A 22,010-nucleotide genomic window follows, 5' to 3' on the forward strand; every position below is an offset into this window, starting at 1 on the left:
TGGATGGTACTTTGGGAGGTCTTTGCCTGCATTGAATGCTCAGCGGAAAGTCTATATATACGTCTAGTTCTCTCATTTTCCGGCCTAGCTGCCATTTAGTGCCAGTTCAGCTGATATGCTCTGTCTACTCTTAGCAGTCACAGCCTTCCACACCCAGTCTCCATCACAGGAGAGTTGAGGAATTTGTGACTGTAGCTACAGGATTTCTCTGTAGAGGTCCTGGAACTGGCTGTCCTACAACTCACTGTGTATACCAGACTGGCCTCAAACTCAGAGAGATCTCCCTGCCTCTGCTTCCCAAGAGCCAGGATTAAAGGCATGTACTACCATGCCTGGCTGTGACTGGTTTTTAAGTACCTTGTTTCCATGCAGCAAAATGTGCATGCATTTTGGAGGTTGGTATATTTTGACACCTACATACTCCAAAGAAGACAGAAAATAGTTCTGTCCTTCAGAAAGTTACCTCTTCCAAGTTAGTGTCCATTCATAGACAACCCCTTTTCTGATTTTTAAAAAAAATCATTTAAGTTTTAGTAAAGTTTTTTAAGTGACAGTTTTTTTCTTTATTTTGACTAGCTCCCAAATAAATGAGGCAGAGACTATAAGATTTACTTAGTCTAGCTTTTTGGCACAATAGCTCAGCAGAATTAATCCACTTTCATTCTCTAAGATAATCTGGCTATGACTCAGCCATAGCCAGATGCATCTCTGATGATACTACATTTTAGTATTGATCTGGCTTTCTCTGCTCTAGGTGTTCTCCCATGGTGTCTTTTCGACCCTCTCTTCATTGCAAATCCTCTCTTCCTCTTCCTGTCCCCATCCCCTGGCTGGGATCAGAATCCAGCCCTATTTTCTCCTCTACTCAGACATTGGCTGATCAGCTTTTATTGACATGTCAGAGAATGAATGGGGAGCAATGTTTGTACAAATTTGAGGTGAGGGATACTTGAAATAAGCATTGTAATCCCATGTCAGATTGCAGCCAGATACAAGGGCAGAGAAATCAGCATATGAATAATACAAGGATAATCTTTACACACTGCACAGTAACATTATGCCTAGATTTAAGAGTTACAACTCTTAGAAATTATTTTTAATTATATGTATGTGTGTATCTGCATGTGGGTATATACAGGAGAGTGCAAGTACCAAAAGTCCAGAGGCCAAAAGCATTGGATCCCCAGGACCTGGTGTTACAGGCAGTTGTGAGCCACTTGATGTGAGTGCTGGGAAAGGGCCTTCCTCTGGAAGGAAGCATGCTTGTAACCACTGAGTCATCTCTCCAGCCCCCATTTAGTAGTTTTATTTTTATTTATGCGTGTATAGGCACACATACTACAGCATGTACTTGGAGGCCACAGAACAATTCTCAGGGTTCGTTTCTCTCCTGTCATATGGGTTCTGGGGATCAAATTCAGGTTGTCAGGTGTATTAGTCATCAGGGTTCTCTAGAGGAACAGAACTGATAGAATGAATCTATCTATCTATCTATCTATCTATCTATCTATTGGCTATTTAGAAAAGGGACTTATTCGAATGTCTTACAGGCTGTGGCCCAGTTAGTCCAACAATGGCTATATCTACAAAACATAAAGTCCAAGAGTCCAGTAGTTGTTCAGTCCATGAGGCTGGGTGTCTCAGTTGGCCATGAGTAGATGCTGGAACTCCCAAAGAAGTAGACTCTAACGCCAGTGAAGGAATGGACTTGGTAGTGAGAGCAAACAAAGTGTGCATGCTTCCTTTTCCCATGTCCTTTATACAGCTGCCAGTAGAAGGTATGGCCCAGATTAAAGGTGGATCTTCCTCCTCCAGGAGATCTGGATTAAAGGTCTACCTTTCCACCTCAAAGACTGGGTTAGAAGTGGATCTTCCCACTACACATGATTTAATTGAGAAAAAGTTCCTTACAGGTATCTCCAGCCATTTGGTTTTTAGTTAATTCTAGATATAGTCAAAATGACAATCAAGAATAGCCATCACATATGGTTTAGGCAGTAAGCATTTTACCTTGCCAGGGCATCCTACTGGCCCCATTTAATAGTTTTGCTTGTTCTAAACCGTAATGTAAATGAATTCATATTGCATTTATATGTGGTTCTATGCTAACTAATCAGTACTATATATTAGATAAGGTATCTTTGAACAGAAAGCACAAGTCAGGGTGGAGAAAAGCTAGCAGCAGCTTATTACGTTTTTAGGCAGAGAGACATTAGACTGAAGCGATAGCAGTTTTGAATGTTTCCTGCTCTTACAGAGGACCCAAGTTTGATTCCTAGTATCCATATTAGCTGGCTTGTGTGTGTATTTCTGTACTGAGATGCCAAGCTAGATAAACACTGCACCCCAATGAGCCACATCTTCAGCTCCTACTTATGTGCTTTTAAATGCTCAGTAATCTTATGTTAGAGGGAATTGATTGAGGGAACATACTCTTTTACCCTTCAAAAGAGTCTAGGGATAAAAAACAGAGCTGGGGCTGGTGAGATGGCTCAGTGGGTAAGAGCACCGGACTGCTCTTCCAAAGGTCCCAAGTTCAAATCCCAGCAACCACATGGTGGCTCACAACCAACTGTAACGAGATCTGACTCCCTCTTCTGGAGTGTCTGAAGACAGCTACAGTGTACTTACATATAATAAATAAATAAATCTTTAAAAAAAAAAAAAACAGAGCTGAAAACCCTTGAATGAAGTGATTTTTTTTTCTATTTACTTGTTGGAAAAGTCCTTTCCGTCTGGTTTCTGTGCTTTCCTGGGAGACTCACTTGGGTCACTTTTTCTTTCAGGGATAGTCAGATCCTAATTTTATGCAAGTAACCATGAATGCAGACTTAGAGTACAGTACCTGACACACATACACACACCCCAATATGACAACTTTCTCCAGGGGTGGCCAGGAGGAGTGTCAGGCATTTTGTTGTTAGGAAGAGTCCTCCTGTCCAGCCAGTAGTCTTTCTAAAGCTCTGACCAGTCAGTAGTCAGATACATCCTGGTAAAATCTGAAACCAGGTCCTCTGCTGCCTTTAGCCCCCTTTCCCTTTCCTCCTGGGATGTTTGATTCTGGGAACCATCTCTGTCCAGTTCCCTTCCTCTGGACAGGGTTGCTTCTGTCTCTTCCTGGAAGATGGCATGACATTCATGTCTGTGCATGGTACACAGTTCATTTACTCTACCAATCTTAAGCCAGGAAGTTTTATTAAGCAATATTTCCTAGGGAAAAAAAAAGCTTTAATGATATGCCCTGTATTCTACTCTAGGCTTCATATAAAACTGATTGTAAAATCTCATTACTGTAGGGCTCGGTAGTTAAAGCCCTTGTCCCACAAGCGAGAGCCACTTCTAACCCAGTCTTTGGGGTTTGGTTCTCCAGCACTCACAAATCCTGGGTAGATGTGGTGATCCGCCTTCAATTTCAGCTTTGGAAGGTGGAGACCGGGGATCCGCAGAGCAAGTCTAGCTATATTGGTGACCTCTGTGTTTGATGAGAGACTTTATCTCAATGAACAAGATGGAAGAGAGATGGAGGAGGGTTCCAGTATCAGCCTTGGACCTCCAGGTGCATGTGTACCCAAACTGGTCCCACTGGGGTTCAAGTAGCAGGACTGTTTGTTCCAAGAAGAAACTTAGGAAGAGACCTGTGCTGGTTGTTAGTGCTATACCCTTACAGGATTGCCCCCATGATCTGACTTCTGTCACTGTAGTTTTTTTTTAAGGATTTATTTTAAATTGTGTTTGTGTCTGAGTCCAGAAGGGGACAATATATCCCCTTGGCACAGAAGTTACAGGCAGACTGCCAGATGTGGGTACTGGGAATGGAATTTTATAACAGCAATTTTAATATAAATGTATGCAGTAAATAAATACAGCATCTGTTTTCTTTATCGTAGCTAGTTTCCCAATAATGACACAGAGAGACCAAGATTTATTTTCGGCTTAAATACAACAACTAGGTATTATAATACTATTCTAATCCTTTAATCTAATCTGGCTACTGTTGTGGCTGGCCAGCGACTCACATGTCTGGGTTCTAGTCTGAGAGGCATCTTGGAACCTGGAAGAGAAGAGGGGGCTAGGCGACGCGAGAGAGACGGAGCTAAGATAAGATTCTGATCAAAGCTCAGTTTTACTATTTCGTGCATCGAGTTATGAAGGAGGGGGGGAGGGGCCCATTCCTGCCAAATCATCCTGGAGTAAAGTTGCAGGTGACCTCGTGTTTGACTCCGGAACAGCAAGGCGGCAGGCAGCGGCAGTGGGAGTGGCAGAACGATAGGGCGGCAGGCTCCACCCCGATGCACACAGTGAAACCTGAGCAAACAGGTTTCAGGCTGAGGGGGTGGGGGAGGTTACAGGCTACCTCCCAGCCAAGATCCCAAATATACTTGGGTTTTTTTATTGCTCTGGCCCTTTGGGCTTCAGGTGTATTCTGTGTCTCTCCAGACCCCCATGGCTGGCAGAAGTCTCTTTACTCTTTTTTTTTTTTTAAAGATTTATTTATTTATTATATGTAAGGCGTCAGATCTCATTACAAATGGTTGTGAGCCACCATGTGGTTGCTGGGAATTGAACTCAGGACCTCTGGAAGAGCAGGCAGTGCTCTTCACCACGGAGCCACCTCTCCAGCCCTCTAGAGTCTCTCTAATCTTCTCTTTATTTCCCAGTCACTGGCTTTTCCAGTTTTTATTGACAAGGCAGAGAATAAATGATGAACGTTGTTTACACAAACCTAAGACAGGAGATTCTTGACACAAGCATTACAGTGCCGGGCCCAGATTGCAACAAGATGTGAGGGCAGAGAAATCAGCATTTGAACAACACGAGGGTAAACTTTACACAGTGCACAATATCATTATGCCTACATAACTGTGGTCCTCACAAGAGCAGCACATGCTGCTAACTTGCGAGCTGTCGCTCCAGCCTGGTTGGTATTGTTTTTATGAATATTCTTGGATCTCTTTGTCCTTCAGGAAGGATTCTGTGAAATTATTGGGTGAGTTAAAAAAAAAAATGTGGGGCTGGTGAGATGGCTCAGTGGGTAAGAGCACCCGACTGCTCTTCTGAAGGTTCGGAGTTCAAATCCCAGCAACCACATGGTGGCTCACAACCATCCATAACAAGATCTGACTCCCTCTTCTGGATTGTCTGAAGACAGCTACAGTGTACTTACATATAATAAATAAATGAATCTTTAAAAAAAATGTGTCTAATTGTCCTTTAAAATGCTATGTATCCTTTTGGGATTTCCCCCTAGAAGAGTGTGTCCATGGGCTACCTGGCAGTGGGCCGTCAGCAGGCTTAGCTGAAGTGAAGTGTGCTGTTTTAAACTCCCTCTTCCTTTGAGGGGGAGAGGCATTGAGGCCAGGAGCTGGAGATCACGGGCAAATTTACAGTGATTGAGAAGTTGCTATCTGAACTTCCTTTCCCACTGAGTGAAGTGAGGCCACGTGTTCGGTGGCAGCTGAAGAAAGAGGTCTGCTGCAATGGTTGTAGCACCAAGTGGCTTTAAGTACTTCCTTTGTGGGTTAGTGATGGCCTCACGGATTGGCTCAGGAACTGCAGAGTGCATGAGAGGGTAGAAGCAGGGGCATCCAGAGAGTCAGGCAATGCTGTGCTGTTCTCACTCGGATCTCATCCTCATGTGCACATGAGGATCAGCTGGTACACTTTGATTTTGGACACTCTGGAGGTGATATTGGGCATCCACCAGCACCTTGCCTGAATAGTGCAAGGTCTAGAGGAGGTGATTGGTAAGTAGACACTCAACACCAGTGGGCAAACGGTACCTCTGGGGATATTTCATCTTTAGTGTGGGAGGGACAGAGTATTGCTAGGGTCATTAGTCTAGTTTGATACAATGGTATGGTCCATTTCTAGAACCTGTTGATGCCCAGAACTCTCAGAACTGGCAGGACCACAGGGTAGATAGCCTTTAGCTGAGAAAAAGCCCCACTCACTTTTCTCTTGATTTAGTAATTTCTTTCTTTCTTTCTTTCTTTCTTTCTTTCTTTCTTTCTTTCTTTCTCTCTCTCTCTTTCTTTCTCTCTCTTTCTCTTTCTCTCTCTCTCTCTTCCTCTCTCTCTCTCTCTCTCTCTTCCTTTCCTTTCCTTTCCTTTCCTTTCCTTTCCTTTCCTTTCCTTTCCTTTTTGGGTATTCGTGTAAATCTGGTGGCCTCAGGATTGTGCAAAGTCTAAGGATAGTCAACAGCTTCTCTTCTTTTTTTCTAATGTTGAGCCCCAGCCTAGGCCACTTTTGTGAGGCCTCATGCAGGATCCAGGTAAGGTGGGAAGCCCCTTTGCCCACTGTGGGAGAACAGTTTCCTCCAGGTAGGCTGAATGCAGTCACCTTTGCTCTTCATCCCATTGCAGCGTCTGCAAAACATGTCTCCAAGTGATAGAGAAATGCTTATGATTGGACAAATGCTGTGTAGCCTACTGGGCAAAGGGACAGGACACAGGGCTGCACTGTCACCTGCAGAAGGTTGCCTTTTTATGGAGGAGCCTTGTAGTTGAGGTTTCAAGTGGAGATGGCCTTTGGTGTGGGTGTGGTAGCAACAAGGCAAAATGGGAGGTGGGCTAGTCCAACAGTGGGAGGTCAGGGGCATGGCTATTCTGAGTGGTTGATGTGAGGACATTTTAAAAAGAGTATAGAAGCTTAGATTTTCTTAGTAGTAATTGGTTTTTCAATTTAAAATAGGAACTCTGGGGGGTGTAGTGGCACACACCTTTTAACCCAGAAGGTATGAAGCAGAGGCAGGCCCATCTCTGTGAGTTCAAGGCCAGCCTGGTCTACGTAGTGATTTCCAAGACAGTGTACTACATAGTGAGACCCTGTCTCAAGAAGAAAAAGAAGGAACTCTAAGGCAGAGGCAGAGGCAGAGGCAGGTGGATCTCTTTGAGTTCAAGGTCAGCCTGGTTACATATCAAATTCCAGGTTAGCCAGGGCTACATTATCTCAATCAATCAGTCACTCAAATTAGGAATTCTGAAACAATGCAGTAACTTTTTTTTACCTGCTGTGTTCTGGGAAAGCTTTAAAACACATATAAATAATTCATATAATATTAAATTTTCAGCCAACTATGCTGACACATACCTGTAGTCCCAGCACTCAGGAGGCTGAGGTAGGAGAATTGTCATTGAGTTTGAAGTCATTGTGGGTTATATAATGAGTTCCAGGCAAGGCTGGGCTACAGAGTAAGATCTTGTCTCAATACGTTTAAACATATCCAAACTCTTTTGAGTTTAGGTTTCCCCCCTGAGCTGTGTTGTAGTCATGGTTTGCTTAGGATTTGGTTTTTTTTTTGTTGTTTGTTTTTTTTTTTTGAATGGTGGGAGCCTTTGAAAGCTCTGGGCAGGTGTGAGAACTGTGTGTGTGTAGGGGAGGGCGTGTTGATGGTAGCTGTTTTTTGTACTTGTAAGAACTGAGCCCTGAGAAATCCATGGATGTGGTGTTATGGTAGGGAGGGTATTCTTTGTTCCTTGGCTTTTTCAAAACTTTTTAAACATCCGAGTTTTCTTCTGACTTGGTGCCTTTCAGGTTCCTGTGTGAAATGCAGCAAAGGGGTGTTTGGAGCTGGCCAGGCCTGTCAGGCCATGGGAGATCTCTACCACGATGCGTGCTTCACCTGTGCAGCCTGCAGTAAGTGTGCAGCAGTGGGGGTGGAAAGAGGAACACAGGCTAAGAGAGTGGGGAGAGGTAAGACTGTAGAGATGGAGCCCTGAGCTTCCTACACCCTAGGCAGCTGCTCTACCATGGAGTCATGCTCCAAGTGGATCATCCTTTAGAGTAAGGATTCTTAACTCCCAGTACAAAGCTAATGAAATGAGGAGACTTATCTCTAAGTACTTCAGATAGTGATAGTAAGTTGAGAGGTTTCGAAGTAGTCCTTAATAACGTTAGAATTGTAATGTACCGTGGAGGACTCAGGAAGAGAGGGAAGAGATGCTCAGTACCCTGTCAGTTATCTCCCGTACTTCAGGGCCACATAGCTAGAGGACCATTGTTCAGTTGCTATACCTCGTGTGAGGTGATGAGTTGAGCCAACTGCTCACTCATCAGTTGAGTCAGCTGCTCACTGTGGAGTCTGTCAGGCCCAATGTGTGTGTGTCTGACTCAGCCATGGATTGATTCTGACCTCTGCTGAAGATTAATGTGGAGGAGATTTTTTTAAAAGGGTTCTTCTCTCCTCCTTCCCCTTTTTTTGCCCTTCCTTCCTGCTTTAAAAGTCATCTTTTAGCCTGAGCCCTAGTGGCATATATCTTTAATCTCAGCACTCAGTACTTGAGATGGGTGGTGGTGTGGTGGGTCTCAGTTCAGAGTGAGTTCCAAGACAGCCAGGGCTACACAGAGGAACCTTGAAATAGAGAGGGAGAGAGGGAAAGAGGGAGAGAGGGAGGGAAGAAAGAAAAAAGAAAGAAAGTCACTTCTCCACTAGGTCATAGAACCATACAGGAACAATTTCTATCATTTCTGTGTCTTAATTCACATAATGAGTTCATCCATGAGTTTGGTCATCGTTTCTAGGTGATTTGGCAAAGTAAGCCAACTCTGCTAAAGTGGAGAGTGTCGAGAGTGTGAACATCATAGCACATACATTCTAGAGAAAAGTAAAGAACAGTGTATAGACAACATATACATGAAATATGATTGGTTGGGCTGGAGAGATGGCTTAGAGTAACCCATTAGTTACTCTTCCAGGGGACCTGGGTTTGTTTCTCAGTACCTACAGAGAGGCTCATAACTGTCTCTTAACTCTAGTTTCAGGGAATATGATGCCTTCTGGCCTCTACAGGGACTAGGCATATTCACGATACACAGATATACATGCAGGCAAAACATATATAAAATAAAAACATTTTTAAAAATGTCATTGGTGTCAGGGTGCAGCCTTGGGGACCTTCTGCTCAGGTAAAGCCAGGCCCTTGACTATACCCAAAAAAGGAATTTAAGATGGATCAGAGTGAAGTAAAGTTAGTGAATTTATTGAGATGAAGCTTAGTACACACTTCACGTTTAAGCATGGTGGAGAGGTTGGGGGAGAGAGATGTGAGGTAGAGAAAAAAAGGGAGGGAAGGAGGAAGGAGGGAAGGAAAGATACATCTTAGTTGGTAGAATTCTTGCCTACCATGCGTTCAAGCCCTGGCTACCATTCCCAGTACCATGTGGATCAGGCATGATGGTGAACACCTACAATCCCAGCACACAGATCAAGAGTTCAGGATCATCCTTCGCTACATAATGAGTTCAAGGATAACCTGAGCAACATGTTCAAAAGAAAAGTTACCTTTGGTCTTTGGCTCTTTCAACTGTTTTTTTTTTTTTTTTTAATTTTTATTTTCCTTGAATTTTTGAGAGTATTACATAATTATATTATTTCTCCTTTCTCTTTCCTCCTGCCAAACACTTCCATATATCCCTCCTTGCCTTATTTCAAATCAATGGCCTCTTGTTTTCATTAAATGCTGTTACAGATGTGTGTGAGTGTGTATTCCTAACGCAGCCTGCTGCAGCCTGTATGCTGTTACTTGTTTTTTTTTTTTTTTTTTCCGGACTGACCATTTGCTGCAGGGTAACCAGTCAGTGTGCTCTTCCCTGGGAAGTCTAACAACTGTTTCCTAATCATTGCTCTGTTTACCAGGGAACAAGTAGAAACTTTTTTTGAAAAAAAAAAATTCAGGCAGTTATTATTCAGGCAGTTAGGAAAGCTGTTAGCAGGCAGGAGCCTACTGATGACTATGGGGCTGCTGTACCAAGGCATCACAGACCAAGTGGCTGGTAAATAGCTGCATTGGCTGCTCACAGTGGAGTCTGGGAAGCCAGGGTCAGGCACCAACATATTTAGTGTTTTAGTGTTTTAAGGGGGCTGCTTCCTGGTTCATAGATGGCTTTCCTGCAGTCCTCACAGAAGGGGGTTGGAAGCTCTCAGAACAGGACTTCTTTGTGTCACCTCACAGCTCTGGCCTCTTCACAAGGCTCCATCTCTTAACATCTTCCCCCTAGTACAAACACGTTGGACTCTGGCATCTTAGCATGAGAATTTTAGGGAAGCACAGGCATTTAGTAAAAGAATAGATCTCTATCATTCTGAGATGCCTTGTGCTACCTCTGGCCTCTGCAAAGTCCCCTTTAGCAAGAGGACCCTCATTAGATATGGCCTTCCCACCTGGGACATTTAGAATTGTGAACTGAGTAACCTTTTTTCTTTATACATTATTCAGATTGTGCTATCCAGTTATAGCATAGAAAACAGACTGAAAACTGAAGATAATGTGTCAAAAGGGCCACCTTGCTGCATCCTTGTCCTAACATTAAAGGAATGAGTCAGAGGACCACAGTGCCAATTGGAGGAGACTGAGAAGCAATCCAGGAGCCACGGCATGTACAGTTGTCTCTTCTGAGCATTGGTCAGGATGCCTCATATCTCTGTAGACATGAGAGGCTGGCAGCAGACTCACTCTCACCTACTTTGTGTTTAGGAAGCTACATAAGGCGTCTCAGCAGGACCAAGGCAGACCTTTGTCTTTCTAGGTGTGGGCACTATAACAGGCTCTCACATGGTCTGCTCACTCACCCACCCCTTGATGAGTAGCTGTGTTTAGCTCATTTTAGATATGAGAACCACACGATAGCCACAAAGAGCAATCTAAAGACAGAAGAAGCCTATTGCTTTCGCCTTGTAGTGCATCTGTCTTCATTTTGGTGTTTCCCCTCCTTTTTTATCCAAATCTGTACACATTTTAGAGTTGGGACCAGAATACATTTACAGTGCTTCCTCATTTACTTAGCAGCTGTAATTGCACCAGTGCTCACATGGTAACCCACTTAGTCACTGCACAGTCTGGCTTATGAGTTATTAAATGTCTTTATTCAGTTGCTTTTTTCTGAAAAAACAAAACAAAAAACCCAAATCACTGAGCTGTTTCCTTGGCATTTATTCCCAGAAACTGCGTTCAGGGAGTGGAAGTGTGAACATCTATGTGGGTTGTTCGAGCTCTCTTGTTTCTTGATGAATTCCTCAGCCCTTGAGTGTTTGGTTGCCATGGACACATGTGCTGTGGTCTTACTTTTCCTTGCTCATGCCCTACCCACCTGTGGTGGCTATGTCCCCAACAGGATGCTCTTAGAAAGCTGTTGGTTCTCCCTAATGAGAAAGCAGGAGCAGCCTAGGCAATGCTGGCTCACACTGTCGAGAAACTTGGCTGAGCATTCTCTTCTGGTGGTGCTGGGGTTGGAATGAGAAGAAAGGAGTGTGCTGACTTGTGACAATCGTGTGGGGTTCCCTTTGGCACTTTCTGGAACAGGCTAAAAGGGAGAAAGTAGGTAAGGCCTTATATAATCACCCCAGACAGTTTGGGTCCACCCCCAGTACTGAGGAAAATGTCCCTGGCAAAGGCTGCTTGAAGAAGTAGATTAGGAATCATTTTGTGTGACAATATAGATGTCCTAAAATTGTGGTCTCAGTGGCCATCCATTACTTGGAATATACTTTGAACCATTAAAGTTACTTTAGTTAAATTCATGTGTTGATAGCCACACATGGCAGTAGCTACCTGCTCCTCCACCGTGTTCCATACTCTCTGAGAGAGCAATCTTACGGAACAGAAACGGAGAGATTGTGTATTGTGAAGAGACTGCTGACTTTGCCCAAGGAAGACCTGTATTTGATTCTTAACTCTAATATTTTCAACTCCAGCCTTTAAGTTTGACTTCTTTAGTATTTATTTACCCATCAGCAAAGGCAGACTTAGTGAAGATGCAGTAAGTTAGGCTCAAATGCCTACAGTGGAAGGTTGCATTATAGCAAGATTAATGAGATAATCTATGCTACTTCCTAAACACCCTGTGCCAGTTTGGGGCTCTCATTGGGACGGATTGATTGCCTCAGTCTGTCCTGCTCTTGCCTTGGTTTAGCACCACCTAGTGGTAGCTCTGTGCTCTAGCCAATGAGCATCTATGGTCTAGGTGAGTCTGTGTCTGTTTTTCCTGCCCCCTGGGGAGTGACTGAGCCTGAATCAAGCATTCTCTGCTTCCCTGCTCTCCAGGCTGGTGTTTCCTGGCTTTCTCCCTTCGTGCCTCCTTTCTCTAAACAGGTAGCAGTTTTAGCTTGCCTCCAGGTATGAGTTAGAGACAGTCTTGCTTTATCCAAATATGTGCTGTTAGAGAATTCTGATTACACTTACCTATGACAGTATGTAACAAAGAACCCAGTGTGTAAAGACTTCTGTAACTAGTGAAAGCTTCATTTGCATCCACTGAGGAAGGGAGAATATAGGTTAATGCCCTACCAGAATTAGGACTGTGGGGTAGGTAGCCTAGAGAAGCAGCTGGTTAGACGCCTTCAGAATCAGGTGAAGCTGTTCACTTGCTACCTGGATGAGACTAGGATTCCTCATTTATCATGTTTTGATGGGATTATAGCTCAGCAGTAGAGCACTTGCCTGTTGTACAAAGCTCTGGGTTCCATACTATTACTGGGGGAATGTATATTTTTATGGGAGTAAAGGAAACCGCCAAAGTTGAGTGTGTTCTTGAAGTATGGTTTCATGTTAATGCCAGGAGTGATCAAGTCTGGTATTACTGCTCTGTTCAGTGATAGTGATAGACAGGTGCTCTATTTCTGCTTCACTCTAGTGAATCACTTCCCCAATCTCAAATCTGGAGTAGGAGGTGAGTTTCAGGAGCAATGACTACTGAGTTTCCTGGAAGTCAGGTGACATGACAGACTCAGCAGTGAACATGTACAACAGGATTGAACATTCTTCCTTAAAACACACAAAGCCCAGGCTGAAAGGATGTGTCAGGGTTCCGAGCACCCAGTGACCTTCCTGTCTTAGCACCTGTGTTAGGCAGCTCACAAGTGCCTGCACTTTCAGCTCTAGGGGAGCTAATATCCTTTGGCCTCCCTGGGCATCTACATATAACATACATACACAAGTATGTACTCATAAACTTTAAAAAAACAAAAACAAATCTTTAAAATTAGAAAGACTATACCACGGCCCCAGGATGTGAAGGACAGTTAGCAGGTGGTTTTCTTACTCTGACAAGATAAAGCAAATAATTTGAAGGCTGTACATAGTTTCTAACTTGAAGTGAGGACTGAAGCTCAAGGTTTTTGGCACAGAACCATCTCCACCCTCTTGGGTCTTTGGTGGGGTGCTTAATGTTTAAACTGAGAATAGAGAAAAACCAGACATGTCCTCTAAGCTCCTCCCTGACCCTTCCTGTCCGGGCACAAGACTTCTCAGCACAGGGCTGGCAGCAAGAACAGTTGTCTAGCCAACTTGTGATTTTAAAGAGATCAGTACACTCAAGGCCATCCAAGGCTACATAGTGAGTTCAGGACCAACCTGGGCTACATGGCAAGATTTGGTCTTAAAAAAAGGAATCACAGCATTGCCTAGTTGTTAAGCATTTGGTGAGCTAAAGGAAAGAAGAAAAAAAGCAAGCCTGCCTCTATTCTGCAGGTGCTGTGAATGTCCACTCGTGGGCACTGTCACCAGCGACTGTCTTATTTACATGGCTGAGACATTTAAATCTTACTCTTTTTTCCTTTTCACATTATTTTATGTTTTTTTAGAATTAATAACATAGTTTTTTTTTAAGTTAAACAAGTATTTTTCTGTTATACATAATTTTTAAAAACAAAACAAAAATGTACAAAGTGAAAAATGAAATTTCTAACACCATTTGTCAAGTATATTAGAAGCAGATAAAGTGGAGAGTAGCTTTTACCTGTTACATTTCCACCACTGCTGGCCACTCTTCCCCACCCCCACCCCCCGCCCCTGTGATTTATCAGTAGGGTGTGTGATACTTACCAAAGTGGAATTGTGCCATAAATACACATGTCCAGCTTGCTTTCTTCACTCACTAATGTGTTCTGACTCTTTTTATAGCATAAGCATTTTCTGGTACCATTAAAACACTATTTATGTGGTAGTTTAAAAGGCTGTATAACAGTTCATCAGTTAGACGTACTCTGTTTTATGTAGTTGCTTCTTTGAGTAAATATTTATCGATCTTTTTTTTTTATTTTGTCCCAAAGCCAAGTCTGCCTCATGGAGTCAAGATAAACATCTTTAAAGTTTCCTTTCCAGGAAGAGTTTGTGATTTTACACTTACTCCTAGCTTAGGAAACTATGCAGAGACAGGGAGAGTGAGCACTTCACAGTCCTTGGTGATGTTACAGGGGAGCAACCCCCACCTCCATGTGTGTTTGCTTGCACCATGGGAGATTTAATACTTTTGCATAATGATGGTCTTTGTAGGTTTTAGAATAGAGCTATTCTTTTCTATTAAGATTTATTTTTTAAATGTGTATGGATATTTGGTCAAATGCTTTGTGTGTACCACCTTCACACATGGTACACATGGAGGCCAGAAGAGGGCGTTAGAGCCCCTGAACTAGAGTCAATGCTGGCTGTGACTTGTCATGTGTGTCCTGGGAACAGAACCTAGGTCCTCTCTTAGAGCATGAAGATTTCTTAACTGCTGAGTATAAATAGAATCACTTTCAATAAGAAGGCTATGAGCTGAGGCAGGATTAGAAGGTGGAACATCTGGTAGAGAAACAGAGACAGAGAAAGAGACAGAGACAGAGAGACAGAGAGAGACAGGAATTCTGGGAAAGATTCATATCAAACTCTGGAAAAGATGGTCACATAAACCTGAGAAGAGGTAACCAGCCATGTGGCATTCACAGAGTAGAATAATAAACAGGATAAATAAGTTATAGGCTAGTTGAGGACTAAGCCCTACCTTTTGACTTGGGCAGTTATTCATAATAATTCAGCCTTATTTCTGGGAACAAAGTGGCTGGGTGGGAACCCCATGGTTACAGCGGTGCCATCTCCACAGCTTCTCTATTCCTAGAAAAGCAAAGCATTGGTTTCTAGCTCTGGGTCTTTATCACTTCCTAGACCAGACTCCTGGGAGCAGAGCTGGTGTTTTTTACACATGAAATGAAGTCCTGTTTCCTGGTGGCACCCTTGCTCCCTCTAGTGCTCTGCCTTCAACCACAGCCCCTAGGATTTTTGGTTCTATCTCTAACTGGTTCATCATCCTCTGGGAAGTCTGAAGACAAATCAGGGAAATGTGGGTGCTCCATAGAGATTGGACCAAAACTCAGTGATAGGTATGTGACTTGATAGAAGGACGGATGTCAAATTCTAGACATGTTTAATTAATGTTTAGTTAATGATGTAGATAGACCCAGCACTTTAGCTTTGGTCAATGTATACCGTTGAATATTAATCTAGTTTACCAGCTCTTCTATCGCCAGGGCATTGAAGATGCTTCTGTTTTATCTGTAGACCACGCAGTGCTTTTGCACATGGATAGTAGTAGCTGTGGCTCCTCACAGATGACTCCTAAGGTGGCTACTTCTTTGGCACTCCTCCAGTGGTCACCTGATTTAGTAAAGTTTCTTTTGTTGCTAGGTATGTTGATCCACTCCTTTAGTCCCAGCACCTCAGGAAGCAGAGGCTGGACAATCTCTGTGAGCTGGAGACTAACCTTGTCTATAAATTAAGTTTCAGGCTAGCCAGGGCTACATGGAGTGACCTGTCTTGGAACATTTTTTTTTCCTTTTTTTTTTTTTTTTGTTGTAATTTTGTGGGCTTTTTGTTTGTTTGTTTTTGTTTTTAAAGATTTTGCTGGGTAGCTCAGGCTAAATTTGAACAAACTACTGATCCTTCTGCCTCTGCCTCCTGTGTTAAATATTTTTAATCCCAATCTGGGGTTTCTACCTCTCCTTTTGACCATTTAGTTTCCTGATAAAAGATACACACCACCTTTGTATTTATAATAATCAGCATAAGAACCAGGCAGATATCTATCCTCTATGCTGTTATGTCTATTTCCCCGCTAACAATCCCAATATATCATTTGCCATGTTTCATCTGGGCTGCTCTTAACTCCAATTAGCCAGCCCACATGGCTGTTATTTTAAAATTCTTACCCCAAGGCCTCTTCTCCTCCCCGCCCCCCCTTCTCATACCCCAAGCCTTGAAACCCAAAACCCAAAACCCTGCCTATCTCTCTTCTGCCCAGCTATTGGCTGTATTTATTCAGCAATCAGGGATAACTTGCGGAGGGGGGGGGGGGAGGTTACATAGTATCAATTGGCAACCATGACTTGGGGGTCAGTATTTAGCATTAAAATATAAGCAAAAAAACCAAACCCCAATATCCTGAGTGCTGGAATCACAAGTATTGTTTCGCCATACCCAACCAAATTTACTACTTTGCCAATTTGTGAGATGCAGATAGGATTTTATTGTGGTTCTAATTTACATTCCCTTGATTGCAGGAGAATTGACATCTCTTATCTGATAGATATTAGGTTGCTATTAGTAACAACATTATTGTGAAGATGATGTAACAGACTTCTTCAGCTTCTCCTTTGAACTCGTAATCCTCCTCCTCCTCTTCCTCCTCTTCCTCCTCCTCTTCTTTCCTTAGCCTTTTAAGTGCTGGGATGACAGGCCTTGTGACATTGGTGAGTTTACTGTCAGGTTAGGTCCTTGGCCCCAGGATCTTGACTTCATCCAATGCCAAGAATTCATTAGGCTTTTGGGACTTCCAGGGGACTATGGGTTGTGTGCAGTTGGGTACCAGAAGTACGTGGAGTCCTCAGCACTGTAGAGCCTCATCTGCATGTCCAATGGAAGTGCTGTGTTTGAACTTGCATAAGCATATGTCCTGAATCTTCACACATTTGTGACAAAAGATGTTGATTAAGGATGATTTTCTTTTCTCTCTTTTCTTTTTTCCCTTTCCCTTTTCCCCTCTTTTCCCTTTTCCCTTTTTTCCCTTTTTCCCTTTTCCCCTTCTTTTTCCCTTTTCCCCCTTTTTTCTTTTTCCCTTTTTCCCCTTTTCCCTTTTTCCCTTTTTTCCTTTTTTCCCTTTCCCCTTTCCCTTTCCCTTTTTCTCCCTTTCCCTTTCCCTTTCTCCCTTTCCCTTTTCCCTTTCCCTCTTTCCCTTTTTTCCCTTTTTCCCTTTTTCCCTTTTTCCCTTTTTCTTCTCCTCTCCTCTCCTCTCCTCTCCTCTCCTCTCCTCTCCTCTCCTCTCCTCTCCTCTCCTCTCCTTTCTCTCTCTCTCTTTCTCTCTTTCTCTCTTTCTTTGTGTGTTTGAGATAGGTTTTCTCTGGGTAACAGCCTTGGCTATCCTGGAACTTGCTTTGTGACCAAGCTGACCTCAAGTTCACAGAGATCTATCTGCCCCTGCCTACTGAGTGCTGGGCCTAACATCATCTTCCGCCACACTGTGGATGTTTTTCTAATCAGTGTTTCACCCTTATAGAATCAGAAGTCTAATCTAAGGGTTCATGGTTTGAAGTCCCATAGTCCAGACCACATCATTTACATCAAAAGAAAAAACAGCTCATCCTTCCCTTGTGGCTTTCTGTAGTTACTGTTTTATAGCATTCTGGTAGGTTGTCATGGTAACGACTATCCTTAGTGCCACAGGAGAGACTACTGTCAGAGCCCTGCGCGGGTGTGTGCCTCCTCTAGCCTGTCACAGAGGTTTACAGACATTTTTGTAAGCAGCAAGGAAGTCCTGGAAGGATATGTATGGTGAATCTCAGGTTAGCTTCAAGTCTCTCTGTTAAACAGCACCAGCCAGGGGACCTTCTTCCTGGACTTGATCTGTTTTCTTGCTAACAGCTACACTGTCCCCGACTATGTAGCCTAGGCTGGGCTCTAACTTGTGGTGATCCTCTTGGCTTTGGCTTCAAATGCTAGGATTATAGGTGTCCAGCACCACACCCGTGTAATATCATCCTTCAGTAATATCATTCACAGTTGGCTTTTCCTATGTGTGGTTACAGTTAGGGCCTCTTTCGTTAAAGCTATCGTGTTAAATATTAACCTTTTTCCTTTTACCCCCACCTTCCTGTTTTTACTTCAGGCAGGAAGTTAAGAGGAAAGGCCTTCTATTTTGTCAATGGCAAAGTATTCTGTGAGGAAGACTTTTTGGTGAGTATTATTACACAGACTCTGTGGGATGAGGGTGGCTTAGGGCAGGAGCCTGAGAGGTCCAGATGGCAGGAGATTGATTCTCTGTGCTCCTGGTACCAACAGCAGAAGACTATTCCCTCATCATGCGTGCCCGAGTCATCTGAGCCCTGAAGCAGAAGACAAACCATAGGCTTTATTCATGCATGCATGTGTCTCTCTCCCAGCCCGTGTGTGTGTGTGTGTGTGTGTGTGTCAGTGCTCATGTGTGTGTCAGTACACGTGTGTACAGGCACGTACACACACACACACACACACACACACACACACACACTCTTATTAGAACTCAGATTCCAATCCAAACCTCAGTCCTGTTTCCAGCTTGCCATATCTGAGGTGGGGCCCATAAACTTACTTTTGTCTCAAGTTTACAAGTGATTCCAAGGATCTTGTCTTTGGGCATCTTTGAATTGACTTAACGCCTCTCAATGTCATAGAGTTTAACGTTCGAGGGGCCCTGCTAGGATGAGTGGCCCTGAACTACCTCGGTCTCAGCACATAGCTGCACACCCTCAGGGGAACCACAGGTTTCTCAGGAACCCCTCCTTCTCTCTACTGGTGGGGAGGTGGCTGACTCATCTTTCTTGTCTCTCCTCCACAGTATTCTGGCTTTCAGCAGTCTGCGGACAGGTGTTTTCTTTGTGGACACCTGATCATGGACATGGTGAGTGTGGGTTGTTGAGTGAGCCCCTTGGAAGGAGGCTAGAAAGACGTTAATAATTGAACACAATGTTTTCTTTCTGATTCCGGTCACTGCTGGTTTTATTTAAAGAAGTCCTTGTCTGGTGCCAGCCAGTTCTCTCTAATAGACACTGTTGTTGGCTTGGACCAATGCGATTTTAACCACGCACACTGCTGTGATTCTGCTCCCACTGGCCACATCTGGCTTCTCTGTGATCGTTGGCTTTCCCAGTGAGGTGCTAGGACCAGCTTATTTTACTTACAGAAATCTCAACCACCCGGGAGTCAGGTACAGGCAGGCGGTTGTTTGTCTTCCAGCACAAGTAATTTCTAAGAAAGCATCTGGCATTCATGCAGACAGGGTCCAGGTTCTCATAGCCCACTTTATGCTCGGTCCCTGGCTCTTCTAGTTTGTCTGAGTCTCAATCTTTGCTTCATAAGTGAGAATAATGTTCACTGTGGAATCAGGTACTGAGGTCAACAAATTGTTTACCATTGGAAACTGGCATTTAGGAATTTAAGAGCCAAGCCAAGCAGTGGTGGCGCACGCCTTTGATTCCAGCACTCAGGAAGCAGAGGCAGGCAGATCTCCCAGTTCAAGGCCAGCCTGGTCTACTGTGTGGGTTCCAGGACAGCCAGGGCTACACAGAGAAACCCTGTCTTGAAAAGCAAACAAAACAAAACAAAAACAAGACAAGAATGTAAGAGCTGGGGGTATTAACTCAGTCTTGCCTAACATGTATGTGCCTCTGGGCTCTATCCTGAATACTGGGAAAAGACTAGAAACCAAAGATGGTCAGCTGTGCCGGCAGCTCAGAGGCTGGGTCCTTGGCTTGTGTTGTTTCCCAGGAGCCACTCCCCTCATAGATGAGTTTCGTTTCATTCACATTGCTCATCTTCACTTAAAGAACTTCTGAAGGGGCAGGAAATCCCAAGATCTCAACCTGAGTGAGTGGAGGGTTCCTCTGAGGAGTATTCAGTAGCTTATAGGAAGCTCCCAGTGGCCCATCGCTTGCAGAGCATGCCCAAGGCTCTGAGTTTAATCCCAGTGGTAGCAACAAGAAAACAAAAAGTCCTTAATATGTCAGTCATAGAAAATGGTTAGCTGGAAACATTCATTCCGTTTGTGGAATGCAGTGATTTCATTCTGGAGAAGGGAGCTACCAATCACCATCATTTTTATTATTTTCTTTCATCTTTTTGTTAAGAAATAACTCAGAATAAAAGGCACAAGTCTTACTGATGAGTGAAATTTTCCTGTGCACTTACCCATCACATCCAAAATTAAAACGCAAGACATTGCTGAAGCCCAGAAAAAGCCCCTTTGCTTCCTCCCACTTGAGATCCTTCTCCACAGAGGCCACAGCTGCTCCTGGCTCCATTGCCACACTATGTTTGCTGGTTTCACAATATCACACAGATGGAACTGTAGAACCTAGACTCTTTCAGATATCCCTTTCCTCACTTAAAAATATGAGCTGGGTGGTGGTGGTGCATGCCTTTAATGCCAGCACTTGGGAGGCAGAAGCAAACGAATCTTGGAATTCAAAGCCAGCCTGGTCTACAGAGTGAGTCCTAGGATAGCCAGGGCTACACAGAGAAACCTCTCTCAAGCAAGCAAACAAACAAACAAAAAACAAAAGACAGAAAAAGAAGAGATAGAAAAAAAACCTGTCATGAGATTCACATGCATTCATGCATTGTTCCCTATATAAGTAGTCCCCTTGTTTCTATTTCTAAGATTTCACAGTATAATGTATGAATTTGGGTGTTTGCGATTTTTGAGTTACTTGTGCACAGAGCTTCTGTTATTTCAGAGTACTCTTGTGCATGTGGTTTTTGTTTTTCCCTTTGTTTTGAGATGGTCTCATGGAGCCCAGGCTGATCTCAAATTTGCCAAAATGACTGAGATTACCTTAAACTTGTGATTTTCCTGCCTCCGCCTCTGAAGGCTGGGATTATAGGTATGCATCGCCACTGTGACATGGTGCTAGGTTTGTTTAATTTTTGAAACAGGGTCTCACTGTGTAGCCTTGACTTTGCTATATGGACCAGGATGGTCTCAAACTCATAGAGAGTTTGAAACTCACCTGCTTCTGCCTCCTGAGTGCTGAGATTAAAGGCATGTTTTATCATGCCTGATCTGGTACCGGGTATTGAACTCTGGGCCTCATGGATGTTGGCAGGCACTCTACCAACTGAGCTACATTCTCGGCCCTTGCATGTGTCTTTGATGAATGTGCTTTCTTTCTGGTTATGCACTAACATTTATAAAGCAACAGTGAACAGAACTCTCCCTGCTTATGTGGGAGTACCTGCTGCCATTTAGGCCTTGTATACAGCAGAGCTTAGCCCTGGGACAGCTGCAGCCTCATTACTAGCCAATGCTTCCCTGAATGTCTTACTCTTCTATTGTTATGAAAAGGCACCATTACAAAGCAAACTTACAGAAGAAAGTTTACTGAGGCCTTATAATCCCAGAGGGTGAGTTCATGATTATCTTGGCAAGGGACATGGCAGGCAGGCATGGTACTGGAGTAGTAACTAAGAGCGTACATCCTTGTCCAAAAGTAGGAGGCAGAGAGAGATAATAGGGAATGACCTGAAGTTTTGAAACCTTAAGGACCACACCTTCTAATCCTTCCAAAGTTCCACCAACGAGGGCTCAAACATTCAGATATGAGCCTATGGGACCCATTCTCATTCAAACCACACATACACACACGCCCCACACACACACATAACACACGCCCACACACGCATACACACATACACACACACACACACACACACACACACACACACACACACACACACCACACACACAGGTAGGAGCCATACACCTCTACCTGTCTTTCTAAGAGTGACTCTTAAAACAGAACTCTCATCTGCGCCAAGAATTCTAATAATAGGGCTGGTGAGATGGCTCAGTTGGTAAGAGCACCCGACTGCTCTTCCAAAGGTCTGAAGTTCAAATCCCAGCAACCACATGGTGGCTCACAACCATCCGTAATGAGATCTGACTTCTGGAGTGTTTGAAGGCAGCTACAGTGTACTTACATATAATAAAAAAAAATAAATAAATCTTTAAAAAAAAAAAAGAATTCTAATAATACAGAGTCCTTTAAAAAGACATTATTATTTTTTTTTTTTTTTTACTTTTTAAGATTATGGGTGTGCATGTTTGTCTGTAAAGTGGTATGTGCATGTGCATTGTTGTTCTTGTGTGTGTGTGTTAGTATGTGCACATGTATGTGAGTGCCCATAGAGGCTAGAGAAGCGTATCTTACCCCCTGGAGCTGGAGTTACAGG

General features: G+C 43.5%; 1 protein-coding gene across 1 annotated transcript in view; it reads left to right on the forward strand.

Moving 5' to 3' along the window:
* Limd1 (LIM domains containing 1) overlaps positions 1–22,010 on the forward strand; it is a 42,892-nt gene that overhangs the window by 13,937 nt on the left and 6,945 nt on the right. Inside the window, exons 2-4 of the mRNA NM_013860.2 lie at positions 7,534–7,635; positions 17,911–17,978; positions 18,619–18,681. Coding sequence (NP_038888.2) covers positions 7,534–7,635; positions 17,911–17,978; positions 18,619–18,681 — 233 coding nt within the window. The remainder of the gene's footprint in view (positions 1–7,533; positions 7,636–17,910; positions 17,979–18,618; positions 18,682–22,010) is intronic.

The sequence above is a fragment of the Mus musculus genome, chromosome 9 (assembly GCF_000001635.26).
Source record: "Mus musculus strain C57BL/6J chromosome 9, GRCm38.p6 C57BL/6J".
In the NCBI taxonomy this organism is placed as follows: domain Eukaryota; kingdom Metazoa; phylum Chordata; class Mammalia; order Rodentia; family Muridae; genus Mus; species Mus musculus.